The sequence below is a fragment of the Rutilus rutilus genome, assembly GCF_951802725.1.
Source record: "Rutilus rutilus genome assembly, chromosome: 22".
In the NCBI taxonomy this organism is placed as follows: domain Eukaryota; kingdom Metazoa; phylum Chordata; class Actinopteri; order Cypriniformes; family Leuciscidae; genus Rutilus; species Rutilus rutilus.
In genome coordinates, this window is record NC_140227.1 from 7,325,132 (window position 1) to 7,350,855 (window position 25,724).

The window sequence follows — 25,724 nt, forward strand, 5'->3', positions numbered from 1 at the left end:
CTGTTTCACAGTGTGTGACTGGCCTAGCTTTAACTCTTTCATGGTTGTGAGGATAGCAGCTACACGAGCGGGCGATAGGACAGCCCGCATCGTGACCGAATCTCAGACCACACTAAGGAAAGTGGTTCTCTGTACTGGAGAAAGCACACTCTTCTTGGCATTGATTCTCAACCCGAATTTTTGCATGTGTGCAAGGACGACATCTCGATGCCGAACCGCCACTTGCTCCGACTCCGGTAGTATGAGCCAGGCGTCGATGTAGTTCATAAATGCGTATGCCCTGCAGCCTGAACGGGGCCAGAGCTGCATCTACGCACTTCGAGAACGTGCGGGGTGATAGAGCTAGACCAAATGGAAGCACCTGATATTGGTATTCTTTGCCCCCGAAAGAAAACCTCAGGAACTTCCTGTGCTGAGGGAGGATGGAGACATGGAAGTATGCGTCTTTTAGATATATCGTGACAAACCAGTCCTCAGACCTGATTTGAGTCACAATCTGTTTGAGTGTCAGCATCTTGAACTTGAGTTTCTCGACTATACGATTCAACTGACGAAGCTCTAGTATAGGAACCCCCATCATTTTTTGGAACAATGAAGTATCGGCTGTAAAAAACAGATTTTCTGTGAGGTGAGTACACCTGCTCTATTGCTTCCTTTGCTAACAGAGCTTTCACCTCTTGCTCCATTACCAGAGTCTGCTTGGGATGCATTAACGTGAGCAACACCCCGTTGTAGCATGGCGGATGAGAACCAAACTGGATTCTGTAGCCTTTCTCTACGATCTGCAGGACCCACTGAGATATATTCTGTAAATTCTTCCACTCTGTCAGATAATCTACTAAGGGTACTAGACTCTTTTGAGACTGGCCTCTGGTGTAACTGGAACAGCCACTTGCACCTGAAGCATACTGGCAGGAAACAACCGAAGTGACTGTTTTTGAACCCCCCTCAGAGGGTGTGAGTTTGACGCAGCGTCGAAGCACCAAGGGTGGCAGGGTTGGCAGAACGGCCCCCTGAGGACCCCGAGGTGGAGTGGGCAACGTATACTGAGGTGTATACCACTCCAACCTGGTTGGGGCTGCCCTCAGAGGTCTGACACTCCTGGCTTCAGGACCTATTTTGAGCCGAAGCCTTCTTAGCTTGAAGAACGGTCCTCAGATCCGGCTTCTGCCCCCATGATTTTTGTGGAGTAGCACGGGATGCGACACTCTCCTTCTGTTGAATGAGCTCTGAATGAGGAGCTGGACGGCTGGGGCTGCTCACGCCCAGCAGCCCCAGGGGGTTGGGAGCGGAGAGGGAGTTTTTTTTTTACGCCTCTGCTTGTCTCTTGGCCTCCTCGAACCTCTTGATGACTGTATTTATGGAGTCGCTGAAGAGACCAGGAGGCGTTAGTGGGGCAGCCAGCAAAAAGGCTTTATCTTTATCTTTGATTTCAGCTAGATTGAGCCATAAATGCCTCTCAGCACCACCAAGGCTTCCATAGACTGCCCAATTGCTCTGGTGGTCTCCTTAGTGGCCCTGAGAGAAAGATCTGTGGCCCGACGCAGCTCTCGAACTGCATCGGGCCCTACCCCCTACCCTCTCGCTCTCATCCAAATCCCCCAGCAGGTCAGCCTGATATGCTTGCAGGACTGCCATGGAGTGTAATCATGCTCTTGCCTGACCTGCTGCTGTATATGCTTTTTTTTTTGTGGTTAGTGGGTAGCACTGGGGCCTTCAGGGACGATGCTGAACCAGGGGCCAGATAGCTGGCTAATGTCTGTTTAGCCATGGGCATCGTCCCATAGCGTATTCTTTCAACCCCCTTATATCAAAATAAATATGTACTTGGGGGCTGAAAGGTCGTGATGAATACGGCTTATTCCATGATCTGGACAGCTCACTGTGCAGATCAGGAAAAAATGGAAGGCACCGTGATGGAGGTGACACATTAGTTTGTGACAAAAAGCTTGTTTCTCGGCCGGACAGTCAATATTAAGTTTAGCCACGGCACGAGTCATCCCCTCCACCAGCTCCTTATACGCTGGGGAAAGAGGTGGCGAATCCTCTTCCCCTTTATTTTCACTTTAATTCCTCGGAACTAGAGCACTGAAGCATTGGGCTCTCACCCCGGGAGGGAAGAAGCCGCTGGGCGGGTTTCCGACACCGGTGAGAGAGTGCTGGATCCCTCGGGTAAAGGAAGAGAAAGGGTGGAGCCCGTCTATATTAAGTCAATATTAAGTTTAGCCACGGCACGACTCATCCCCTCCACCAGCTCCTTATACGCTGGGGAAAGAGGTGGCGAATCCTCTTCCCCTTTATTTCACTTTCAATGCTCAGCACATCTAATTCCTCGGAACTAGAGCACTGAAGCATTGGGCTCTCATCCCAGGCGGAAGAAGCCACTAGGGGTGAGAGAGCGCTGGATCCCTCGGGTGAAGGAAGAGAAAGGGTGGAGCCCGTCTCTAACCCCACCGAGAGATCCATTTGCGATCCCCAAGAATGCCTTCTCCACGCTGCCTCAGAAATACCATGAAATACTGAGTGAACAGACAATACAAAATAGCGCGCTTGCTGAGGTACAGAAGCTTACGCCGGTCAGACCGGATGTGCTTTTATCCTTTCCTGGTCGTGATGTCATCCGCCCATGATGTTAACTTGCCATTGGACTAGACATACATGCTTCAGACGCAATCATGCAGGGGCATTCCCAAAGTCGTCGTCGACGCAGTGCGAGTTCCCTCGAAAGGGAACAGTTATTTCAACCAATATTTATTTATTTATTTATTTATGTATTTATTTAATCAAATGCTACAGGGGTAAAAAGACAGTATAGTAATTTATAGTCATTAGCTGGTCTATAATATTGATTAGTTGGACTACTGGGTGGGGCTGACATTGACTTGGAAGGCTTTGGACTAGTAACAAACCAGCTGCTGTGTTCCAACAACCAGCTTGAGCAATTCAAGCTTATATCACTATGTTTTATTCTACCAGAACCAACTAAATGCATAAGTTGGCCATTTTTAATAGACGGGAATGGCTCTAAAGAATTTTTATATATATATTTTTTTGTATTTAATTTGCAGCAAACAAGTTTGTTCTACCATCCCCCCCCCCCCCCCCCCCCCCAAAAAAAAAGATAATCATCAACAACAACAAAAACCTTTGTTCCATTATTAATTTACCACACTTTCCACATAGTTTACAATAAGGGCACCATAGTTTACCATAATCACTTTCTATGTGCCGTCATTGTGTGCATTATTTTCCCATATCACCAGAGGGCAGCATTTTTTTAACAACATTACACATTATACACTGGCAATAGAGGTAAATTAAGTTGAAGCACCCTTTTGATTTAATTATTGCTAGTCATCGAGGCTCTTTTGGTCTGGGTCTTTTCTTCAATACAATTTGTCAGATTAGTTGTTGCTCAGAAAAGATTTATGGTGAGGAAATATTATAGGAATGGTAATGTAAGTTGTCACATGATACATGTCTACAGGGCCTACACCAGTGTTGGAAATGTAGCTTTTCTTCTTATATCTGGCTGCTAATTGAAATGATGTTAAAAGCTTTTACAGCATTTGCTTGGTTAGGGTCACGATGTCATCATAAACACACTGGGACAAAATCCAGCTTTATCTGAAGGGGGATGGGGCCATCAGAGTGTCTCACGAAGGCAGCAGATGGCTTGACGATACAAAACAAATGGTCCAGCCAGACTTCTCCGTGACAGAGGCAATGTCCACCTGTTCTCCAAAGCACAAATCATCAGTTTCTCTTTCCCAACAGAAAATAGACCATGATAACAGCAAAGTGAGAAAAAGGATAAATATCTAAATATAAATGTTCACGGGTCTTTTTAGCAGAGTGTCTGTGACTAGCTTTTACCACATATTTATTGTTAGACTGTCTGAATTGAATGCTGGGCAGGATAAAATACGAAAACGTTTTTCTACAGTGATGGCCTCCCTTGAACGAAACATTTTCAGGTGGGGTATGACTGGAATTCAGGAGGCTTGTCTGTGACCTAAAGCAGGGTTACAATCTAGACGTTTACATTTTCTGAATAATCTGTGACCACCACAATGCTAAGGTTTTGTGGGTGGTTTCTATAGGGGTGTGGGTATGTGGTTGTTGCTTAAAAGAGCCCACTCCCAAGTTCCTAGATATGACACTATTCTTGTTCACACTATGAATATTCGACATGAAAATTTGGTTTGATTTTCATATGCAGTCTGAATGAAAATGGAAATTGACTCTCTGACAGTAGGTGGCGCATATTTAAAAGCAGAAATACCCCGGTTAACCCACACCTTTCTGCTTCTGACATCCAGATTTCACAGAAAAGAAAGGAAGTCAAAGAGTACATGTTTTCATTATAGCTAAAGATTTTTGTATTCACTGTGATGTTTATTAAACAACACCAAATACAGAGTACAGAGACAAGAGAACTGGTTTTGGGATTCTTACTCTGCTATTCACTGGCGCGTTGCAAAATAGTCTATTCATGGGATCAACAAGTTGTAGTTTTATATAGCAGCAGCGCTCTGGGCATGTTGCCAACTTTCTTCGCAGTGTGATAAAAAGAGATTTGAACACCGCTCCTTTGCATTAATGGCATTCAAATGTTTGTGTCGGTCTGAACATATTGCATTAATAAACAAACTCAAATTGAAATGTTTAGCGCACCATATTCCTCTTGGTGTGAACAGGTCTTATGTCTATAGCTTAGCCTATACAAGTTATCGTCCACCAGGCAAACATCATCTGATTTCTTAGAAATGTGAGCAGTTTCCTAATAGTCAAGGAAGTGATATAGAATGCTCTACATAGGCAGAAGCTTTGCGCAGCATAAAAATATTGCTCCACACACAAATGATTCCATAGATTTTGACGTCAGCATGTTGCTAAGCTAACAACATAATCCAATAAACAAAAAATAAGCACAGTTTACATTTTAATAATAATTTCAAAACAGTAATACTTAAAAAAAAAGAAAAAAAAGAAATGCACACATATATATTTATAGTTCACATTTCTGTTTTACATTTATCCGCTATCTTGGATTGTCTTTTCATTGAGGTTGATGAAATACACTGTGCAATGCTGCCTTCAAATTTCAAGAAATAAATGGTACTTTAGAAGGCACATAAGGTTATAGCCTACATTTACATCTGCATGACTATGATGCCTTAAAACAGTGTATCCCAACCCTGTTTCGTTTCTACACCAACAATACACATTTTCAAACTCTTTCTAATCAAACACACCTGATTCAACTCAAAACCAGAAATAGATGGTTCAGATTAGGGAGACATCCAGAAAGTTAATGGTTGGTGTGCTTCCAGGAACAAGGTTGGGAAACATTGCCTTAAAATGGTTTATGTAGGCAGCTCACTACAGTACTGAGCAAGGCTGGAGTCAGTGAAGGTCTCCGTGAGCACCATCTGCTGGTGATATTTAGTGAGAACAGCTGTGTTTATGCAAGTGAGAGTTTGATTTGCTGTAAAATCATAGTGAGACAGTTAATGGTGTACAGATGGCGGTGTACGGATATGGTGTTGATCACCAGCTGTTATGAAGCTGATGGTGAAGATTATTATAATGAGGATGGAGGTCAAGATAATCTCTGCAGTTTACCATCTCGCAATTCCATCAAAAAAACAGCTTAAACTGTTATGTGACACCACTGACGGGCTACTGAAACCAGGTTGACTTTTATTTATTTATTCAAAAGTCGCTATTTGTGCTGACAAATGACAAATGAACGGTTGTCATTTTTATGTATGAAGAATCTCTTTTCAACCACATAGGCCTATCTTTTATTTTTTATGTTACAAACATTTTAATTATTACAGAATTAATTTGAAAGTATTAAGTAACTATATATCTTTCTCTGAGTTCAGCAATCACTATCTCTTTCGGGACAACAAGTGGTTGGGCTAGTTAATTATAAATACAGTATATTTGCTCTGACAGACTCTCCCATAATGCACTGCAGTGTAAACAAACATTGTGTCACACATAACAGTAATCTCTTATCTTAAAGTTATCGAAAATCCCATGGTTATTGATCATATTTAAGAATGACAATATTAGATATTTCTGAATGTAGTGAAGAGTTATCATTGTATGTACAAATAGTTTTAAAATAATGTTCCCTTTCAAGGGAACTCATGCTGCGTTATATGTTCTACACACCATGGGAACGCCTCAGCGTGATTGCATCCTGAAGCACATGTGAAACCAGTCCAATGGTGTGAGGCAACATCATAGGCGGGTGTTGTCACAACAAGGAAGGTATAAAGCACCCCTGAACCAAACAATGTCAGCTAATGTCTTCAGCAAGCGATCTGTGTCACTCTCTGTGTTATTTGGTGTTATCTGTCATTATATACCAGTATTTAGACCCAGTTAACTACCCAGTTGGTACAGTGCTGGAGTTTCTACAAGAACTGTTCTCTGCAGGGTTATCCCCTTCTACAGATTGGTTGATACGGCTTGGGATCTGGCGTTAGTACTGTAGGGCCATTCGGCTGCTCCCTTTAAGCCTATCGAGGAGGTCTTAGTTTTAGAAAAGTTTCTGACCGTGAAGGCTTTATTTCTGTTGGGCATGACATCTCTCCAAAGAATCGGAGATTTACAAGCCCTTTTGGTTTCCCCTTCGTGTTTGGAATTCGCATCTGGCATGGTGATGGCTTTTCTTCAGCCTAGGCCGGGTTATGTTCCTAAGGTCCCCACTAATGTGGCCAGATCTATAGTGTTGCAGGCCTTCTGTCCTCCACCCCTTCGTACTTAAGCACAGGGAAAATTAAATATGCTTTGCCCAGTGAGGGCACTTGATGCTTACGTTAACAGAGCTGCCATGTGGCGTAAGTCTGACCAACTCTTTGTATGCTTTGGGTCACCCAGAAAGGGGTACCCAGCATCTAAGCAGAGAACGAGCAAATGGGTAGTTGATGCTATCTCTCTTGCTTATGAATCGGCCGGTCAGCCTTTTCTTTTGGCTGTCCAGTCCCATTCTACTAGGAGTATGGCCTTGCTTTCTGGGGCCTCTCTGAGCTGTATGTGGTGCGGTGGGCTGGTCCTCTCCGCACACATTTGTCAGGCCTTGACCTGGGCTCCACCAGGGTCCCAGGTTCTTCAGTCTTAATTGCGCTCTTACAAAGGATTCACTCTAGACAGGCACTGGTTAGCATGGCATAGTTGGTATTCATTTTCCCATAGTGTCATAAAACTTACAATGCAGTGCAAGTTCCCTTGAAAGGTTACAAGGTTACAAGGTTAACCTCAGATCCCTGAAATGGAACGAGATGCTGTGTCGCCCCGCCATACTTCCAGCGCACAAGTTACCGACTTGCTTCAGCCTATCAGAAGCTGACATTGTTTTGTTCTGGGGTGTTTTATACCTTCCTAGTCCTGACGTCACCCGCCTATGATGCTCCATCACACCATTGGACTGATTTCACGTGTGCTTCAGGTCTCAATTATGCAGAGGCTTTCCCATAGTGTCTTAAAACGCAGCGCCTCATTCCCTCTCCAGGGAACCGAGGTTACAGTCGTACCCGAGGCACTTTTGACAAAGACTCCCACCAATGTCAAATGATGTATAGGCTACATATCAAATGATTAAGTTAGGGTTAAAACTAAAAATAAGAATATAGGTTTACTAAACTACTTATCTATGTGTAATCATTCAGCGCGTCTTATGCAAAGTGTCATGTGAGGGGAATCTGTCAGAGAATTGTGAATGTGTGAAAATGTAATGACTGATGTTTATGTTTTGTCCTGAGTGTATGGAAGAGGGTAAATTGTTATAATTCATCTAATTTATGCTTGAGTTACAGTATATGGAGGTTTTGCACTCAAGATCGACACTTTCATTTACCTTACACTTTCCCAATCTGTCCGCTTTCTGCAGTTTTTTTTACCAAAGAAAAGACGGTTCTGTTCTAGAAAAATTTGCTCCGCACCAGCCCCTTGCTTGCCTTAAACCAGGCCCCCACTAAAATCAAAAATAGCTTTCACCATATACTGTATATACAGTGGGTACGGAAAGTATTCAGACCCCCTTAAATTTTTCACTCTTTGTTATATTGCAGCCATTTGCTAAAATCATTTAAGTTCTTCTTTTTTTTCCTCATTATTGTACACACATTGGCAGAAAAAACACAGAATTGTTGAAATTTTTGCACATTTATTAAAAAAGAACAACTGAAATATCACATGGTCCTAAGTATTCAGACCCTTTGCTGTGACACTCATATATTTAACTCAGGTGCTGTCCATTTCTTCTGATCATCCTTGAGATGGTTCTACACCTTCATTTGAGTCCAGCTGTGTTTGATTATACTGATTGGACTTAATTAGGAAAGCCACACACCTGTCTATATAAGACCTTACAGCTCACAGTGCATGTCAGAGCAAATGAGAATCATGAGGTCAAAGGAACTGCCTGAAGAGCTCAGAGACAGAATTGTGGCAAGGCACAGATCTGGCCAAGGTTACAAAAAAAATTCTGCTGCACTTAAGGTTCCTAAGAGCACAGTGGCCTCCATAATCCTTAAATGGAAGACGTTTGGGACGACCAGAACCCTTCCTAGAGCTGGCCGTCCGGCCAAACTGAGCTATCAGGGGAGAAGAGCCTTGGTGAGAGAGGTAAAGAAGAACCCAAAGATCACTGTGGCTGAGCTCCAGAGATGCAGTCGGGAGATGGGAGAAAGTTGTAGTAAGTCAACCATCACTGCAGCCATCCACCAGTCGGGGCTTTATGGCAGAGTGGCCCAACGGAAGCCTCTCCTCAGTGCAAGACACATGAAAGCACACCTGAAGGACTCCAAGATGGTGATAAATAAGATTCTCTGGTCTGATGAGACCAAGATAGAACTTTTTGGCCTTAATTCTAAGCGGTATGTGTGGAGAAAACCAGGCACTGCTCATCACCTGTCCAATACAGTCTCAACAGTGAAGCATGGTGGTGGCAGCATCATGCTGTGGGGGTGTTTTTCAGCTGCAGGGACAGGACGACTGGTTGCAATCGAGGGAAAGATGAATGCGGCCAAGTACAGGGATATCCTGGACGAAAACCTTCTCTAGAGTGCTCTGGACCTCAGACTGGGCCGATGGTTCACCTTCCAACAAGACAATGACCCTAAGCACACAGCTAAAATAACGAAGGAGTGGCTTCACAACAACTCCGTGACTGTTCTTGAATGGCCCAGCCAGAGCCCTGACTTAAACCCAATTGAGCATCTCTGGAGAGACCTGAAAATGGCTGTCCACTAACGTTTACCATCCAACCTGACAGAACTGGAGAGGATCTGCAAGGAGGAATGGCAGAGGATACCCAAATCCAGGTGTGAAAAACTTGTTGCATCTTTCCCAAAAAGACTCATGGCTGTATTAGATCAAAAGGGTGCTTCTACTAAATACTGAGCAAAGGGTCTGAATACTTAGGACCATGTGATATTTCAGTTTTTCTTTTTTAATAAATGTGCAAAAATGTCAACAATTCTGTGTTTTTCTGTCAATATGGGGTGCTGTGTGTACAATAATGAGAAAAAAAAAAACTTAAATGATTTTAGCAAATGGCTGCAATATAACAAAGAGTGAAAAAATTAAGGGGGTCTGAATACTTTCCGTGCCCACTGTACAGAGAGATTTTTACTCATTTGTCTAAGTATTGCAATCATTTTTAATAGATAATTTGCTAAAGATTGTTTAACAGTGTTAATACATTATTGATGTTCAAGATGAACTTTAAGTGAGTGTTAGATGAGCATGTACAATTAAATGTTCAATATCGGCTGATAAAAAAGAAAAACTCTCATAATTTATAATAATCCAGTGTTTCTGTATCCCAAGACTTTCTTATTTAGTGCTAAACTCTTATACTTTTAACACCTTCTAAATCATTTTGGAGAGGACACTTTACTCTGTGCACTGGCAGTGTTTGGTTTTATCAGAGCACCTGGCCTTTCCTCAGCATAGACTGTCTCTGTTACAGGTACAATGTTTTTTTTATGCTGATGGTCACATTAATGTTTGTTTTGATATGCATCATCCACCTCAGGAGATCACGCGGAGTCCTCCAGACTAAAGAGTTGGACGTTTTCTTCAGGTTAACCAGGGTTTAAATGATAAAATATGCCAGAAAACACAGTTCTGAAGAGAGCAGCCGCATGTAGGCTTTGAAAGGAGGCTTTTGTTGGTTTCAGGTTTAGATCTTCTCTGCCTCAGGTGCTGTGTCTCGCACCCTATTACTCCTGGCCAGGGCATTTCTCTGAGACTTTTTTGAAAGACAACATAACAATCTCTTTCTTTTAGGGTTTGTTTGTTCTGTTTCATTTTTTGTTTTTTTCCTTCTCTTTTACTGGGATCCATATGTGAGACATTGAATTTCATCAAGCAGTACATGCATGGAAATAGTCAGCCATCAGACACAGTACAACAACTGTTGGAATGAGTGAGCTGTGCAAATATTAGTGACTCTGACTTTCATGTAAACAGTTCCATTGCCCCAATCTGCCGAAACAGAGTGCACAAATTCTTTCTGGATTCTGACGTCAGACTATTTTCTATTTAAAGGTCATGACCAGCTGCAGAAAACTTACTCCAGAGCTTATTATTCTGTCTGATGAAGCAATGTTTCATTCTGTGCATTTTTTTTTTTTTTTTTTTTTAGATCTATGTTGTTCATTCTTAACTGTCGTTAGAAGGAATGGATTTTTTTCTTCTTCTTAAAACTGAACTGATTTGAATGACTTTTGCTCACCGGACCATACATCCTGGGTGTTTCCCCCACCTACAGTCCGAGACACTATAGGCTCCAGCATTCCCATGACCCTACATAGGACAAACCGCTTGAAAAATGAATGGACGGATGCATGGATGGATTGATAGATGGTTCCCCTTACAGAACAAAAATATATTATCAATATATTACATGGTTTAAAAGTATATTTGAAAATATACAGAATAATATATTGTGTTAATATAATACAATATATTGAATAATACCAAAGGAATTGCCGCTTTTCATATATTAAAAAATATGTGACAGTATATTTACTAATATATCATAAAGTATGTCATTTTATATTCAGTATACTATGTAGATGTATATGTGATCAGATATGGCACTGTACATGTAATATATTGCAGATATATTTACTCATGTAACATAAACACATTTATAGAGAAATATATAATGTAATATATTTCTTATATTCTTTTAATTATTTACATTATAAGTTGTGTCATTTTTTTAAGCTAGTTGACAAGAACTAAAAAACTATCACTGTTGAAGCAAACTTTGTGAATATTACATGTAATGCTATTGTTTGTCTTCATTTATAAATATTTTATATTCATTAATATATAGCCATACATGGTCAATGCATATATTGCAGTATATTGAAAAATATAAGCACTAGTTTCCCATATATGGAAATGTATTAAGTAATATATCGCATTAGTATATTCCCATATATTTTTGTTCCGTATGGGTAAATGATCAAATAAATGCTGTTATCATTTAGCTTGATATTACTTCATTGCAAACCCTTCAAAACAGTCTGTACATTCCAGTCTCTGTGAGAAAGAGGAAATCTAAAAAATTCCAGATCAGAAAAGTGGGTAGATTTAGGCCTGACTCTTAGATGGCTCTAATCCAGGCAGTGGAGTCATGTTCCTACAGGAATCACTGCATGCTTGATGACACATAACTGTGGTGATAACAAAACTGATTGCCAGATCAGACATACTGTAATAAGGTGATTGGACAGGATATTGACTCAAACTGAAAGTAGTGATGAAAACCAGTACTGGACTGAAGTTCTGATTAGACACAGTTTTAAAGTGACCAAAATGAAGTTCAAAATGGTCACTTGAACACTAAACTAAAGTCGAACACAGTGTCAAAATAAGTTCTGATTGGACACTTCAGGAATTCAGATCAGACTGTAGCAAACTACAGATCGAACACATTACTAGCCTGAATTTGTGATCGGACACTTTTTAAACTGACTTCTGATCGGATATGGCACCGGACTAACATTGTAGCAAAATGAACGATTGGACACAGTACTGAATTGAAGTTCTGATCAGACCCGCTTCCGACCTTAAGTTCTGACTGGACGCTTTGCAAAGCTGAAGTTCTAAGAGTTTAAATCAGGTCATTATCTCGCTAAATGGAAGAAATGAGTGTGCAATGAAAATGAAGTATAGACAATAGCATTGGCATGTCAGAACAGCACCCGCAGCAAGAGTGTGTTGTTTTCACTTCATGCTGTGTGTGTGTTCGCGCCTTACTCTGATGATGTTGGCGGGCAAACAGGAGCCACCCATCGCAGACAATTCACAATACACATGTATATGAAATGCTGCAGCGTGTGACCGCACACCACCCTCCAGGCTCAGTCTACAGCACCTCCCCCTCTCTCTTTCTTTTCTCTTCTCTTGCTTCTTCCCGCCCATCTAACATTTAGCCAAAGAAACACTCTTATGGAAACTTAGCAGGACCTTGAACCTCTAAACTGTGTCCCTAGGGAGTCCCTTAAGATAAATATAGAGTTTTATGATTGAATTATGAAAGTAGATAGAGTTTCTGATGAACCTTATTTGGCATGTTACAGAAGATATTTATCAGCTTTGGATGATGATCTACATGAGCTAGTCATCACATTCTTGTTCAGCAGACCCTGAGGATGAGGTTCTGTAAATGGAGACAAAAAGTCCTGGACTAAGGTGTCAGATTTTTGCTTAGGCTCTTTCGACTGAACATGGTTTTACCTGTCTGCTCATTTGGTTGAACTTTAAAATAGACTGAAACTCTAAGGATGTTTCCTTTTACTAAGTGCTGGTAAAAGACCAAGACTTAAAGTTGTTTCCACAGCTTTTTGAAATGACGCACAGGGATCCTCGAATCCTCAGGAGGAATTCACTATTTAATTGTGGCTCAACTCGGAGACGACACTCTTGCATTGGGTATGTTTGGACATCTACTGTACATTACGTCAGTTACATAGGATCTGCTTTGTCAAAGTTTATTTTGATTGTTGAAGTCGGATCAGGCAGGTCAACTGCCGTATGAATGGAATAACTAAGAGTCGTTTGCCGCTGCAGGGCTGAAAACACTGAGTGCAGTTCAGATTTATTACTTTGGCAGACTTCACAGGAGATGGAAAGTCTCAACAGCCCAAGCAGCTGTATAGACTTTCCGCCTTGGATGTCTCATGTCCAGATTGTCTCATATTAAGACCTCTTCTGTTAAGCTACTAATAAAAAGCAGCTAACAGGTATAAACAATATAAATATATTATTAGGCACATTATCAATGAGGATATACATTTAAGTATTTATCCGAATGAACTGATTAACTAAAATGAATCGGACTACCACAGAGGCATTCGATTATTACCTCAGTTCACTTGGTTTTAATCCTGTATGTGCAATATAATATGACAAAAAAATAAGAATTATATTAAAATATTTCTGAAAAAGGCTACACTATTTTGAAGCTACTGAGCCACTTTCAGTTCAGTTAGTAGCATCACTACTTTTAGCTACAGTAGTTACTCCCCAAAATTGGTTAGCCTACTTGATATTATTTGCATATACGTGAGTATCGTATGTCTCTGTAAATATTTGTCTGTATTTTGGGGTTGGTGCATGCAATGCAAAACAAATGCAAATTTGTGCTTTATGGTCACATGTGCTGGAAAAATGTAAACAAACGAACTAACATTAAGAGCATTAATATTTGGCTGTCTATACTTATCACATTAACACCCTTTACACCGGACTACTCACATCTGTAATGCACTGAACGCTTTAAGATATTATGTGACTTTGGCCAGTTATTGCTTAAACTACAGCAGATCGCTAATCTATTCTTAGGTGGAGTGATCATAAACTCCTCTGTGAACGTAAATTTCTTCCAGATGTGCAGACGTCACAATGCACGTGCCTGTGTTTGAGGACGCCATGTTTTAATAACGTTGTCATATCATATTAGAATTCTCAAACATCCTAAAGACATCAGTGAAACTGTGTTCAAACCAAAGTTTGTAACCATACAAACAAAGCAGCACAAAAATATTTTTTATTGTTGAAAGTGCTGTCATTATCTGACCACGTGCTGTCACTATTTAAAGGTTTTTGAATTCTTTGCACAGTTCTGAACGTTGAAATTGTATGTGCAACAATAGCATGCTCAGGCTCAGCCGCCTTGCACCTGATTTTTCAAACAATATGATTTAAATGGTGATCAGTGTACTGAGAATAACTCTTTCATCTTCCCATCTCTGTACTAATCTCTCCGTGTTGTTTTGATGCAGTTTAAAAAGATGGATGATAGATATTTTTCAATCTTTCTGACAGACAACAAAAGATAATGTAAATTACAGTATGTACAATGTTTTCGAAATGTTTTAATTATAGTGTACAGTGTTTATTATAAGGGGGTAGAATCCGCAGCTCAGTACTCACTACTCACTACTCAAGAGTACTTTTAAATAAGCTACTTTTTTACTCTTATTCAAGTAGTTTTTTGGACAAGTACTTTTTACTCTACTCACACTACATTTTTTTTGGAATGTAATGGTACTTTTTCTTGAGTATGTTTTGTCCACCACTGGTTGCAAGTTATCACGTTTTGTCCATCGTTACAGTGGCAACCAGTGGCGATGATGACAGGATTTTGCGAGTAGTAAGTAAACACAACAGTGTTCCTTCTGCTGCTGTAAAACTCTGAAAGAAATGGACGCGGCAGTCACTTGCATCACTACTCCCCCTACTGTATGGATCAGTTTCTTCATTGTTTCATTTTAAATTCTGCTTTCATCATCTGCAATGTTTCCAGTGATTTTGGAATGCTTTAGTGATTTTGCAACTGTTTACTATGTCTTGTTGTCCAAAGAGGTGGACTTAGAAGTTTTTTGCCAAAAAAGCACACATGGACTTTCGGTTAAATATCAATTAATTTACTAAAGTGACTTTTTGAAAATAAGGCATTTCTAATAACCTTTTCATTGCCATTAAAGTGAAATTACTGAACCTAAACATAGGAGCCTGATTAAAAAAAAAAAAGCTAATTTAAAAGAAAACATGTTTATAGTACAGTATATATTAGTTCATCCTTTATATAAAATTCATACATTTTATAAAAGTTTGTACTAATGCATTATTGAATGTGCATATACACTTTAATTCTAAAATTGAATTTACACAGTTGGCCGCAGAATTTATCGAATGCAAGGCGCTAATAAAGCGAGCAAGACCCGAATTGCCCTGACTCATGTCCCTTACAAGACTGGGCCGTCTTCAAGCATTGGGCCGTGGCAGTAGGCCTTCAGCAAGTCTGGCCCGGCATAGTTTACATGTCTGAAGCTGTGAGTATCGAACTCCTGTCCGATAATGCGAGAGCCCTCCCGGTCCAGCAACCAACCCCCTGCCCACAAATGCTGCACCAACAGCCTTGCGCTCCGCAATTTTTTGGGGGTTGTCTGTACCATTTCCTGGCTGCCGTCCCACGTCTGTTTTGCATCTTTTTCCGGGGAGTATTCTAGGCTCGGGCCAAATTCTGATTTGAACTGATTTTCAGTATGTTCCTTTCAACATCTGACATGTTTATGTTTTACATGGCATAAGAAAGTGACTTGTGCAGAAAAGCTATGCAAAATCCAATCAGAGCGATCTGACTGAAACTGATTTCCAGAAATTCTGACATGAAATGTACTTGCTAATTATGATTGGATTCCTATTAGATCTGCACAAAAATCAGATTTGGACTGACAGGCTGAACAAGGCTTTATTTTAGAATTACATTTTTCAGATGAACTTAACAGCAAAGGGTTTCTTGGTCAGTGAGCTCCTTGCTGTCTAAGTGGATGGTTCTTAGCACTAAACAAGCTGCCAAAGTGGGCCAGACTTTATTCTGCCAGTCAGAGATCTTGCCATGTGAGACTAGTGTTTGTTTTGGTTCTACTAGTGTTGCAGAAAGTACATACTGCACCAATACTATTGTTTAATAGTTGTATTGTTTTAAAAAAGTGTAGGTTGCTGTGGATAAAGGGTGTATAAATATCAAATGATGTGAAGGTGCTGTAACGATTTAGGTCATATTGTTATATAATGATCTAAAACAAATTCAGGTAAGCTTTAGAGATAACCAAACAAATGTTTAGATACTACAATGCTTATTTCTTGGTAGAAATTGAGTCATAAGGAAAAAAGAGGGCTACTACTCTGTCCTTGGGGTCAAGAAAAGAAAAGAAAACAAAAAAGTATCTAAAAATGATCGTCCATCAGCAAGATTGCAGAATTTAAATCAAGTGTGCCTGCTGAGTTGCCATCGAGATGAATGGGAATGCTCTACTAGTTAGCTCTAACTAGTATTGTCACAGAAAGAGGTGTAAATTCTCAGGACACTTATTTCTGTGGTATTTTTGTTGAAGTAGGGATATTTTATGAATGATATTCAAATGACTCCTGTAGAACTCTTGTTTTTCTTTTCATCCTGATTCACTCTCCACACAAACCTTTTTGTCCTGTTGCTAACAGTGATTATATCTTTCCTGATCATGCTCTGTGTGTAGGTTTCTTTGGTGAACTGGTGTAAATAACTTTCCTAGCAGTTCTCAGTTTGTGGCTGCCCCCATCTGGCTGAAAGATGAATTTTTGCTTTGTGTGAACTGCCGGGACTTGATTTGTTTTGAGAATTTCGGCCACCATTAGTCCACAAAGAATAGCATGCAAAGTTGCAAACACACACATACTTGCAGAAACAGTGCTCTTTTGGGAATTTATTGCATGTGGAAAGATAAACTTTTGTAGGTGTGTGTGTGTGTGTGTGTGTGTGTGTGTGTGTGTGTGTGTGTGTGTGTGTGTGTGTGTGTGTGTGTGTGTGTGTGTGTGTGTGTGTGTGTGTGTGTGTGAGAGAGTGAGAGTGAGAGAGAGAGAGAGAGAGATTTTGGCCTCCTCAAAAGAGAGTTTTGTTTAATCTGAAATCATGGGAGGAGAGGTAAGCTATTTTTTTTAATAAACAAATGGACTTTGTTGTGTTCATAAGTGTTATGGACCTCCTTAATGTGTGTGAGAAGTGAATGAGTAAACAAGATGGATGAAGTTCGCTACTCCTGTCTTGTGTGCTTTATTGCTGCTTACTAACTCCTGACAGACACTACAGACATACTATTTTCTCATGGCAATAAAATACACGAATATACATCGTGTATATTCACACCAAGAGCGATAAAGATAACCTTACTGACAACTATACATTAGCATCCACAACAATGCATGATAACGTTCTGTTTATTATGAGCATGTGCTATCTGCCGCTTTAAATGCTCCAGCTCTTTGAAACAGGATGGATTCTGATTGGCTGTCAATGTTGTAATCATTCATCAGCTGGAAGTTATCTGAAAGTGATTCCAACAATTTCTTCCTCTGTGTTGTTATTGTTATAGTTGTGGTGTGGACCTCCCTATTCTCATAAAATTAGGATGATTATTAAAACTTTATACTTATCATTATCATCATACTTTTTGTCCTTGGTATGAACTGGCCTTAAAGGGATAGTTCACCCAAAAAATTTTTAAATAAATACCCCATGATTTACTCACCCTTAAGCCATCCTAGGTGAATATGAAATTCTTCTTTCAGACGAATACAATCGGAGTTATATTAAAAAATATCCTGGCTCTTCCAAGCTTTATAATGGCCGTGAATCAGGTCAAGCGTATGTGAGGTAACGCAGCGCTGTTTTATCATTTATATTTGTCTGTTGAAAATTATGTTATAACTTGCGTTCGCTCGGCAGCTGCTATAATACACTTGATGCACACTGCAATAAGCTATACTTCGATTTTAGAATATCATATTAATAAATGCTGTATGGCTTGTGTTGCTAAATAGCATGCAATTAATTTTAAAACTGTGAAGTAATGCAAAATGCTGCATTACTGTTACTAAAAATAAAGCTTCATCTGATTATGTTATGTTAGCCACTTGACAAAATAGTGTTTTTCTCTGAGGCATGGTAAAAACATGGTAGGCTACTGAGGCATGGCAAGCATGGAATGGGACCACAAACTAAAGCAAAAAGCAACAAATCCACAATGCTAGGTTTATTACATTTTATTTTGAAAAGACAGTAGTGCAAATTACAGTTTGTTCCAACTAGCGACATTTAGTCCACCTGAGGTAGTAGGTACAGTATAGCCTCCTTTAGTGTATTAAGCACTAAGCAGTAAACAGAATGCACTCTTGCATAGGTCACATTTTTTGCAGGGCTGATAAAAAAAAAGCCATTTAGATTCTTAAATTAGAAGGTGTGCATTAAAACCATTTGATGCACAGGCAGTTCCAGTCAGTTTGATCACTGTTCTATGTACAGTTTTCATTGAAGCAAACACACACACACACATCAGTTGCACACAGAGATCTGAGATCACACATACAGAAACATTCAGGAGCACAGAAACTTATCAACGCTGCCCCATGACTTTTATTAATAAAATAGCTTTGCTACTAAATTGTTCCATTATATTTTACAGCAAAAAGGGGGTAATATCGCTGTTTTTGAAGTAATTAAACTCACAGATTCATTGCTAGTATAGAGACCCTTCCGGTCAAATATTGCAATGCAAACATCAACAACAGCTTTAATTTGTCAGTGCTGGCAAATGACCATGGTGTAAGCAATCCACGGCTAGCTGTGCATTAAATGATTTGAATGTTGTTGTTTTTTTGCCTCCACGTCATGCATTAATATCGTTGAATGCACAGCTAGCCGTGGATTTTCCCTTACTTATAAAACAGTATGCAATAATAATAATATATTTCTTAAAGTCATAAATGGATGCTGCCTTTTTGGGACATTACTTGTCCATGTCCCTAAAGCCATCCCATGCATCTACCACTAAACCTACCCATTTTATACTTTATATCCACTTTTTGATTATTTTCTCCCTTTTTATTAAAAATAAACGAGCTGATATGCAATGGGAAAAGGGAGAACAATGCTTTCAGAAAAGGCGGATAAAAGCTTGTACTTAACCCAGAATATTCTTAGCTATGCTCGTGTTCCCCTAACACTAACACCATCAATAAAATTTGTCTTCATTTTGAAAAGTGTATTTGGTGTCATTTCAAATTAAAAACCTTATAGACATCTAAGAAGAAAAATAAAATCCTAATTCTTTTAATTTAACATTTGACAGTACAAAAAACACATTTCAAAGTGAATATAACTAATTATTAAATTATATAAGCATGTACTTAAATCCTACTTAAGTGGGTCAAAAAAGGACTCTAAAGTACAGCTAATTGCATTTAACATAATTTGTATCTATAACTACAGTATATCGCACTTAAGCATATTTTCAATAATAAGTATTATTTTTAAAAGTATGGTAAAGTGTACTTCTTTATCACAAATAATGTTTTGTTTAAAACATGGCACTTGGTTTGATATTTTAATGTAGTGACATTCATACCTTTTAAGAATGAGATAATTGTACAGGAACATACACTATAAATGCACTTGCGTTATTGCTCGCTTTAAGGGGAGTCTCCAGTAAAGGGTTAATGTTGAGACAGTTATCTGGTGGTTCCACCCTCTCCATAGGCTATGACTCACTGTTCAGCTGCCAGTCCCACAAACACACATAAACACAAATGCACACACACACCCCCATATGAGGCCAGCATGCTGGTGTAAACTCATGTGTATCAGAGTTCAGCTGTCTGAGCTGCAGGGAGAGAGAGAGAGAGAGTTTACTTTGGTGCTTGGTGACACTGGAAGTTTGTTTGTTTGTGTATTATCCTTGTATTTAACAGCAGCATTCAAGACTGTACAAATATTTTTTTATGAGGATTACAAGGAGTCAATGTGATTTTAAACTGAAGGATGATAACTAGGCTAATACAAGATGTCTGGGCGAACTCTGTCATGTCAGCGTGGCTCCATGTGTTCATCACTCGACAGTAACTCAGCGATGGGAAGCATGTGTTTCAGACTACATAAAAGGAAGAGCTGATTTCTGGAGGGAAACAGCAAAAAGAACCAGCGAGAGACACGGAGGGAAATATGAGTTTGCCAACTGGCTGTGTCTTTCTTCCACCCACTGACCGCACTTTTAAAGTTCGAAACGTCAGTCTTTGCGGCTCTCCGTGTGCTGTCAACTGTCCGATTGACATTGTGCAGAAACGCAGGCGGTAATTGAATTTCATATTCTTTTGCTTCTGTTGTGTCTAGAATCAGTTATGCATGCAAAATAGCTTTGGCTCTTCTAAAAAGTAATGTTCTCTCCGATGTTAAAGTACTTTCCCCCCAGTTTAACAGGACTTTAACTGTAAGCCAATTAAGCAGTTTGACTTCCACAAAAAGGGAGACTCTGTGCTGCTATCAAAATATTTGTTTAAGTGGTCCGTCTTGTCAACTTATGGCTCAACCAATAGCATATGTTTGGGGGTGGGGCTACTTGTTTGCCTGACCAATAGAAGATAGGGGCAGGGGTTGAAGTGGTGGTTGGAGTGTTTGGGAAAACCTGTTTGAAACCAATTATTGTTTTTGAAGGTCAGACAGGTGAAGTAGAAATTTCTGATTTAGAACAGTTTATTTATATTGGCATTTCTGACAGGACCACTATCGTCAAATATGATTGACCATTAGCATACAGTTTGAATTGGTGGTATGGTTCTGTTCTGGGTGAGAACTCTCTGCGCATCCATGCAGCCTAGCATGGATAAGAGCAGGGAGAGCACAAGAACTCCCCTTAGGGTAAACAGAACAGAACCAACATGAATATATTGCAGATACCATTAATTCAAGATTTTAAGTACAACATAATTCGAGAATTTATTCTGATTCAAGGGGAACCAGAATGCGAAATCCTGACTGACAAGAGGAGGAGCTGGGGAGGGAGGAGGGTAATTAGCTCCTGAGAATGCGAGCTTGACTAACGTGACCTGCCAGAACTGACGCTACGCTTAAAGCTGCAGTCGGCAAGTCTGGCAGATTGAGTGGACTTAGCCAAAATGTTTAATGTTTACAACTCTCATGCCCCTCCCCCTACCAGCGAGCACCCTCCCATCGAGTTCGTGCTCGTCAGCGCGTGTGCACCAGATTTTCTGTGAACGCGTCCGTCTCTTCAGCATCGATCAACACCATGGACTCGGAGGTAGGCTGCCCTGGCTAATCTACCCATAGATAGCAATAACCGAGGAATTGGAAGCTTGTTAGTAGATTTTCTCTCCGCCATCACGCTTCGTACAATCCAACACACCTGCAAACTTCAGGCGTGTGCATGTGATATTGTAACGTGCGCGGGGGAGGGGGGATCTGTGGCGTGTGCACGAACTGTGATTGACAGTCAGATCTCACACAGCCCTGCGCTGATTGGACCAGAAGTGATTGAAATGACAGAAGCGGTGAATTTTTGCTAAACAAATAACACGCTCTAGGTGGAGGTAGAAGCGTCATACATTTTTCCAGGGAATTACATGTTTCACAATTCAACACTCATAGCGGATGTAATTAGTTGGTAATCTTAACCCAAGCAAGAAACAGATTTTATTACATTCAGGGTTGTGCACAAATTTAATTCCAATTCAATTACTGAATTTGAAGTGAGATAGCAGAGAGGATATGGAACTGCAAACACACACAAAAAAAAGTTTTTTTTTTTCTAAAACCGGCTGATTTATGTTGTTCTGTCGGAGCATAGTGTCGGTTTCAGTGAATATGATCAAAAAATCTTGCCGACTGCAGCTTTAATTTTGGTAATTTCCAATATGCTGAAAAGTGACAATTTGCTATGCAAAGTGACCAATCTCTTTTTTCTTATACTTGCTGCCAATACCATCATGACATATAGTAAAAGTTATGTTTACTGTGCAGTTTCTAGCTTGACGTTAACTGAAACAGATTTTTTATTTTATATAAAAAAAAAAAAAAAAAAAAAACATTTCAAAGATATGTAGGCTACTGTGATAACTTTCTTCAGATGAATTGAGTCCAGTGAAAGACTTATTTTTTAGTTGTGCTTCATGGAAACCTTTAAATTGTACTTAAATAGACACGACTTCATGCATTTAATTCAGAAATACATACAGAACAATAAAAAAAAAAACTGTCTACTGAAAATAATGGTAAGAAACATCCAACACTAAATAATTAGAAAACATAACTATTTTTTACAAGATTTTGTATGGATTTGTACGATATGATTTGTGAAAAAGTAAGCAAGAAGGTCCACCCTTAACCCTAAACAACAGTTGGGCATAAACAGATTGTACTAAAAGATACGAATGAGATTAACAAATTGTATATGAATTTGCCGCAAATTTAGGTAAGAATTGCTTTAAGATTGTTTTGGAAATAAGTATTGTTTGCCTTTGGACAGTTGTTTTGTAGGTGTCAGTTTCTGTGTAGCGATTTGTGTGACTCAAATAAGAACTGAACGGTATATTCTTGAGCCACACATGCTGAAAACATTACAGAAATGAACTTTCACTGATGTTCATTCAGGAAGTTTGTTTTCGTCATTAGCAGTCCCCGTGAGAGTGCTCTCACGACAGTGATGAAGTGATTTCACAAAAACATGTCCAGGTCATATTTCACTCCAAAATCAAATCATAACACGTATACAAATAAATGCATCCAAGGTCAAAAAAACACTTTCATTCTCTCATAATATACATTGCAGCATCACCTCTTTTCTCACAGTGTCTAAAACGGTATGAAAAAGGATTCTGTCTCTCTAAACCTGTCCTTTCTGAGAGCCTACACTTCTCTGATTGGTCAGATGGCACAGTCTGTTGTGATTGGTCTACTGCTTACAGAGTGTGTCAGAAACAACACGTCCATTACCATATCTGAATTTCTGATCCGGAGGCTTCCTCAGCACAGTGCTTATCAGTAATTAAACAGTAATGATGGTGTCAGTTTTACCATATCAATTCGAGCCCGAGTCCTCATCCTTTGGAAGTGCATGCAAACTGGATTTGCTTTCGCAGTGCAGAAAAACAGCAGATTCTCAACATGTTATCAGCATGAACCAAACTCTTCCAGACCTCAGCTACAGCTTCAGTGTTTGATGGCAGGTCAAAGTAGACGTTCATGGTGGCCAATGAAAACCGTAGGCCGCCATTAGGCAAATTTGTTCCAAACCTACGCAGGTTTGTGCAGGAAGTAAGACTGGAATTAGTGAAGACTCGTTTCAGACTGTTCAGAATTGGTTCTTTCTTTTGGGAGACAATAACTACTTTTAAAAAACGCTGGCGGGGAAAGAGTTAATATGATAATCATTTAGTTCGATGATATATATGATTTATGAATGTCCCAGGGCCAGGTATGAAGGGCCACATTGTCACTGCCTACTGCTTTTCCCTGAAAACTAGAAATAAGAAGAGAGAAACTAAAAGTTGAGCTCAGGGTTTCAATAACAGTAGCCATAGCCCGTGCTGAAGCTGTAATGCAGATATAAATATAATATGGTGCAGTTTTGTATAGGGTCAGGTCTATCTGAAACACATCAACCACCCTGTCTTTTATCTCAGAGCAAATTTCACATCATTTAGGGCTGTGCACAGCAACACAGTCTGCCGTGATCTGCCTCTGTTATTGACCTGGAAAAAAGTGAGTGTGTATTTAGTGTGTGCACATGGAATATTTCTGAATCTACAATATAAGGTCTTGTTTCAATGGTAATTTAAAGAGATATAGTTCACCTGTAGTTTGTTTTACAGAGGTGATGCGTTTTGTAATTTTTTATAACAAGGGAGGAACATTTTTCATCCCTCCGCATTCCCCCTCAAATGAAGTCCTGGCTATGTGAGGACTCAGTTTTTTCTGTCATTTGGCCAAAACCTCATGTTATTTCACAATACCGTATTGGCTATGACCCTACAACAAATGCTAGACTAAGATTAAGACTAAGACTAAGACTCTTCTCCTCTCCTCAAATACGTAAAACATTAGCCTTGGTGTTTCTTGAGTAAGAAAAAAGCTGTACTTATTCAAACAAGCTGTTCTTTATTTACCCTTGCACTGCTAACAAGCAGAGACGGTCCAAAATGTGTGCGCCACTTCTTTCCCAATTGAGGCGAGGTGGAGTTATGAGATTTTATTGACAGTTTGATGATCCAGTGGTTCATTGGTAAAAATATTTGCAAAACCCACAGATAGACGTAAAGGTTGACCAACAGTAATGAATTGTGGGGGAAAAAAAGTATTTTGGAGATTGAAGGTTTTTCACCAGACAGCGACGGAACGTGATTTTAATGTTCCTTTTTGTGTTAATTTAGTAAAAAGCTGTAAGTGGTCTTGATTATTATTATTATTATATATATTTTTTTTAACTAGTAGTGCTGATTTTGCAGTAACTTGCATTTGTACGTGCTTTGTAACAGTAGATGTTCTATCCAGATCATATATTTTTTCATATGGGCCAACAATATATATTCTTAAATTTTTTTAATAGCAAATGCACGTGCAAAAAAGAAAAAGAAAAAAGAGAAGATATTTATATTCTGAATATTGTCCAAATTTGAAAAAAAAAAAATTATAATCTTGTGATATACATGGTATACATAACCCAGCATTTATCTATTACTCTAAAAAGAGTAGATCAACAGTTAGCATACAGTTTGGATTGGCGGTATGGTTCGTTTCTGGGCAAGAACTCCCTGCGCATCCATGCAGCCTAGCAGGGATAAGAGCAGGGAGAGCAGCAATAACCAAAAACATGATAAGATAAACAGTCAAGTAAGATAAACAGGACAACTGACTGGAGTTTTTTTGGGGGGGGGATTACCTAATTTGAGCAGGAAGTGGCATCAGCCATGCTTGAATTACTCATTTATTGAAACATTTTGATTTAAGCCACATCTGCACCTCTAATCAGGGTCCATCCCTCTCTGCAAAGCTGTTCTTGCCCATCATGCATTGAGTCTTTATATGACTGGCCACTGTGCACTTTAATTGCCTCTGCTCAGTAACTGATGTGTCCTGTCGTGTCACGATCGAAGCAATGTTCCAAATTAAGACCGATTCCTAATCGGACCCAGCAGAGAGACTAGAGTCAGAGCTCTGGAATACAGCTGGTGTGCAGGTGAACAAGGGCACTAGTGCATTGAGCGAGAATAACTGTCCTCTATTACTGCAGACCTCTCATCGTGCTCTTCACACCAAGAGCTTATTGATCCCACCATTCCAGATCCCCGCTCATAACATGAGCACCTGGACGGATTGGTCAAATCTGTCTCCATGTTTGCCTGTTCAGAGCCACCAGGGTTTTGCCACTAGGGCAAAAAAAGCAGCACAACTGTTTCCAACATTAATAATAAATCAGCATTTTAGAATGATTTCTGAAGCATCATGTGACAGAATGATTTCTGAAGTGACACTGAAACCGTGAGTAATGGCTGATGAAAATTCAGCTGTGCATCACAAAAATAAATTATATTTTATATATATATTATTTTAAATTGATTTTTTGAGGTTTTTTAATCAAATAAATGCAGGCTTGATGAGCATAAAATACTTCTTTCAAAAACGTTTCCAAACTTTTGTATAGCTGTATTAATGTATAATGAAGTGCAGTTCCATATCCTCTCTGCTATCTCACTTCATATTCAGTAATTGAATTGGAATTAAATTTGTGCACAACCCTGAATGTAATAAAATCTGTTTCTTGCTTGCGTTAAGATTACCAACTAATTATGAG

The 25,724-nt window shown here is 39.6% G+C and overlaps 1 protein-coding gene across 4 annotated transcripts in view; it reads left to right on the plus strand.

The window, feature by feature from the left end:
• Positions 1-25,724, plus strand: part of pde4cb (phosphodiesterase 4C, cAMP-specific b) — a 120,626-nt gene that overhangs the window by 72,857 nt on the left and 22,045 nt on the right. The window contains exon 1 of one of the 4 annotated variants that reach the window (XM_084395555.1): positions 12,475-12,975. The exons of 2 other annotated variants lie outside the window; for them this stretch is intronic. In XM_084395555.1, coding sequence (XP_084251681.1) covers positions 12,893-12,975 — 83 coding nt within the window. In that variant the 5' untranslated portion in view covers positions 12,475-12,892. Of the gene's footprint in view, positions 1-12,474; positions 12,976-19,722; positions 20,212-25,724 lie in introns of those variants that run through there. One more of the 4 variants, XM_084395554.1, reaches the window with a different exon arrangement.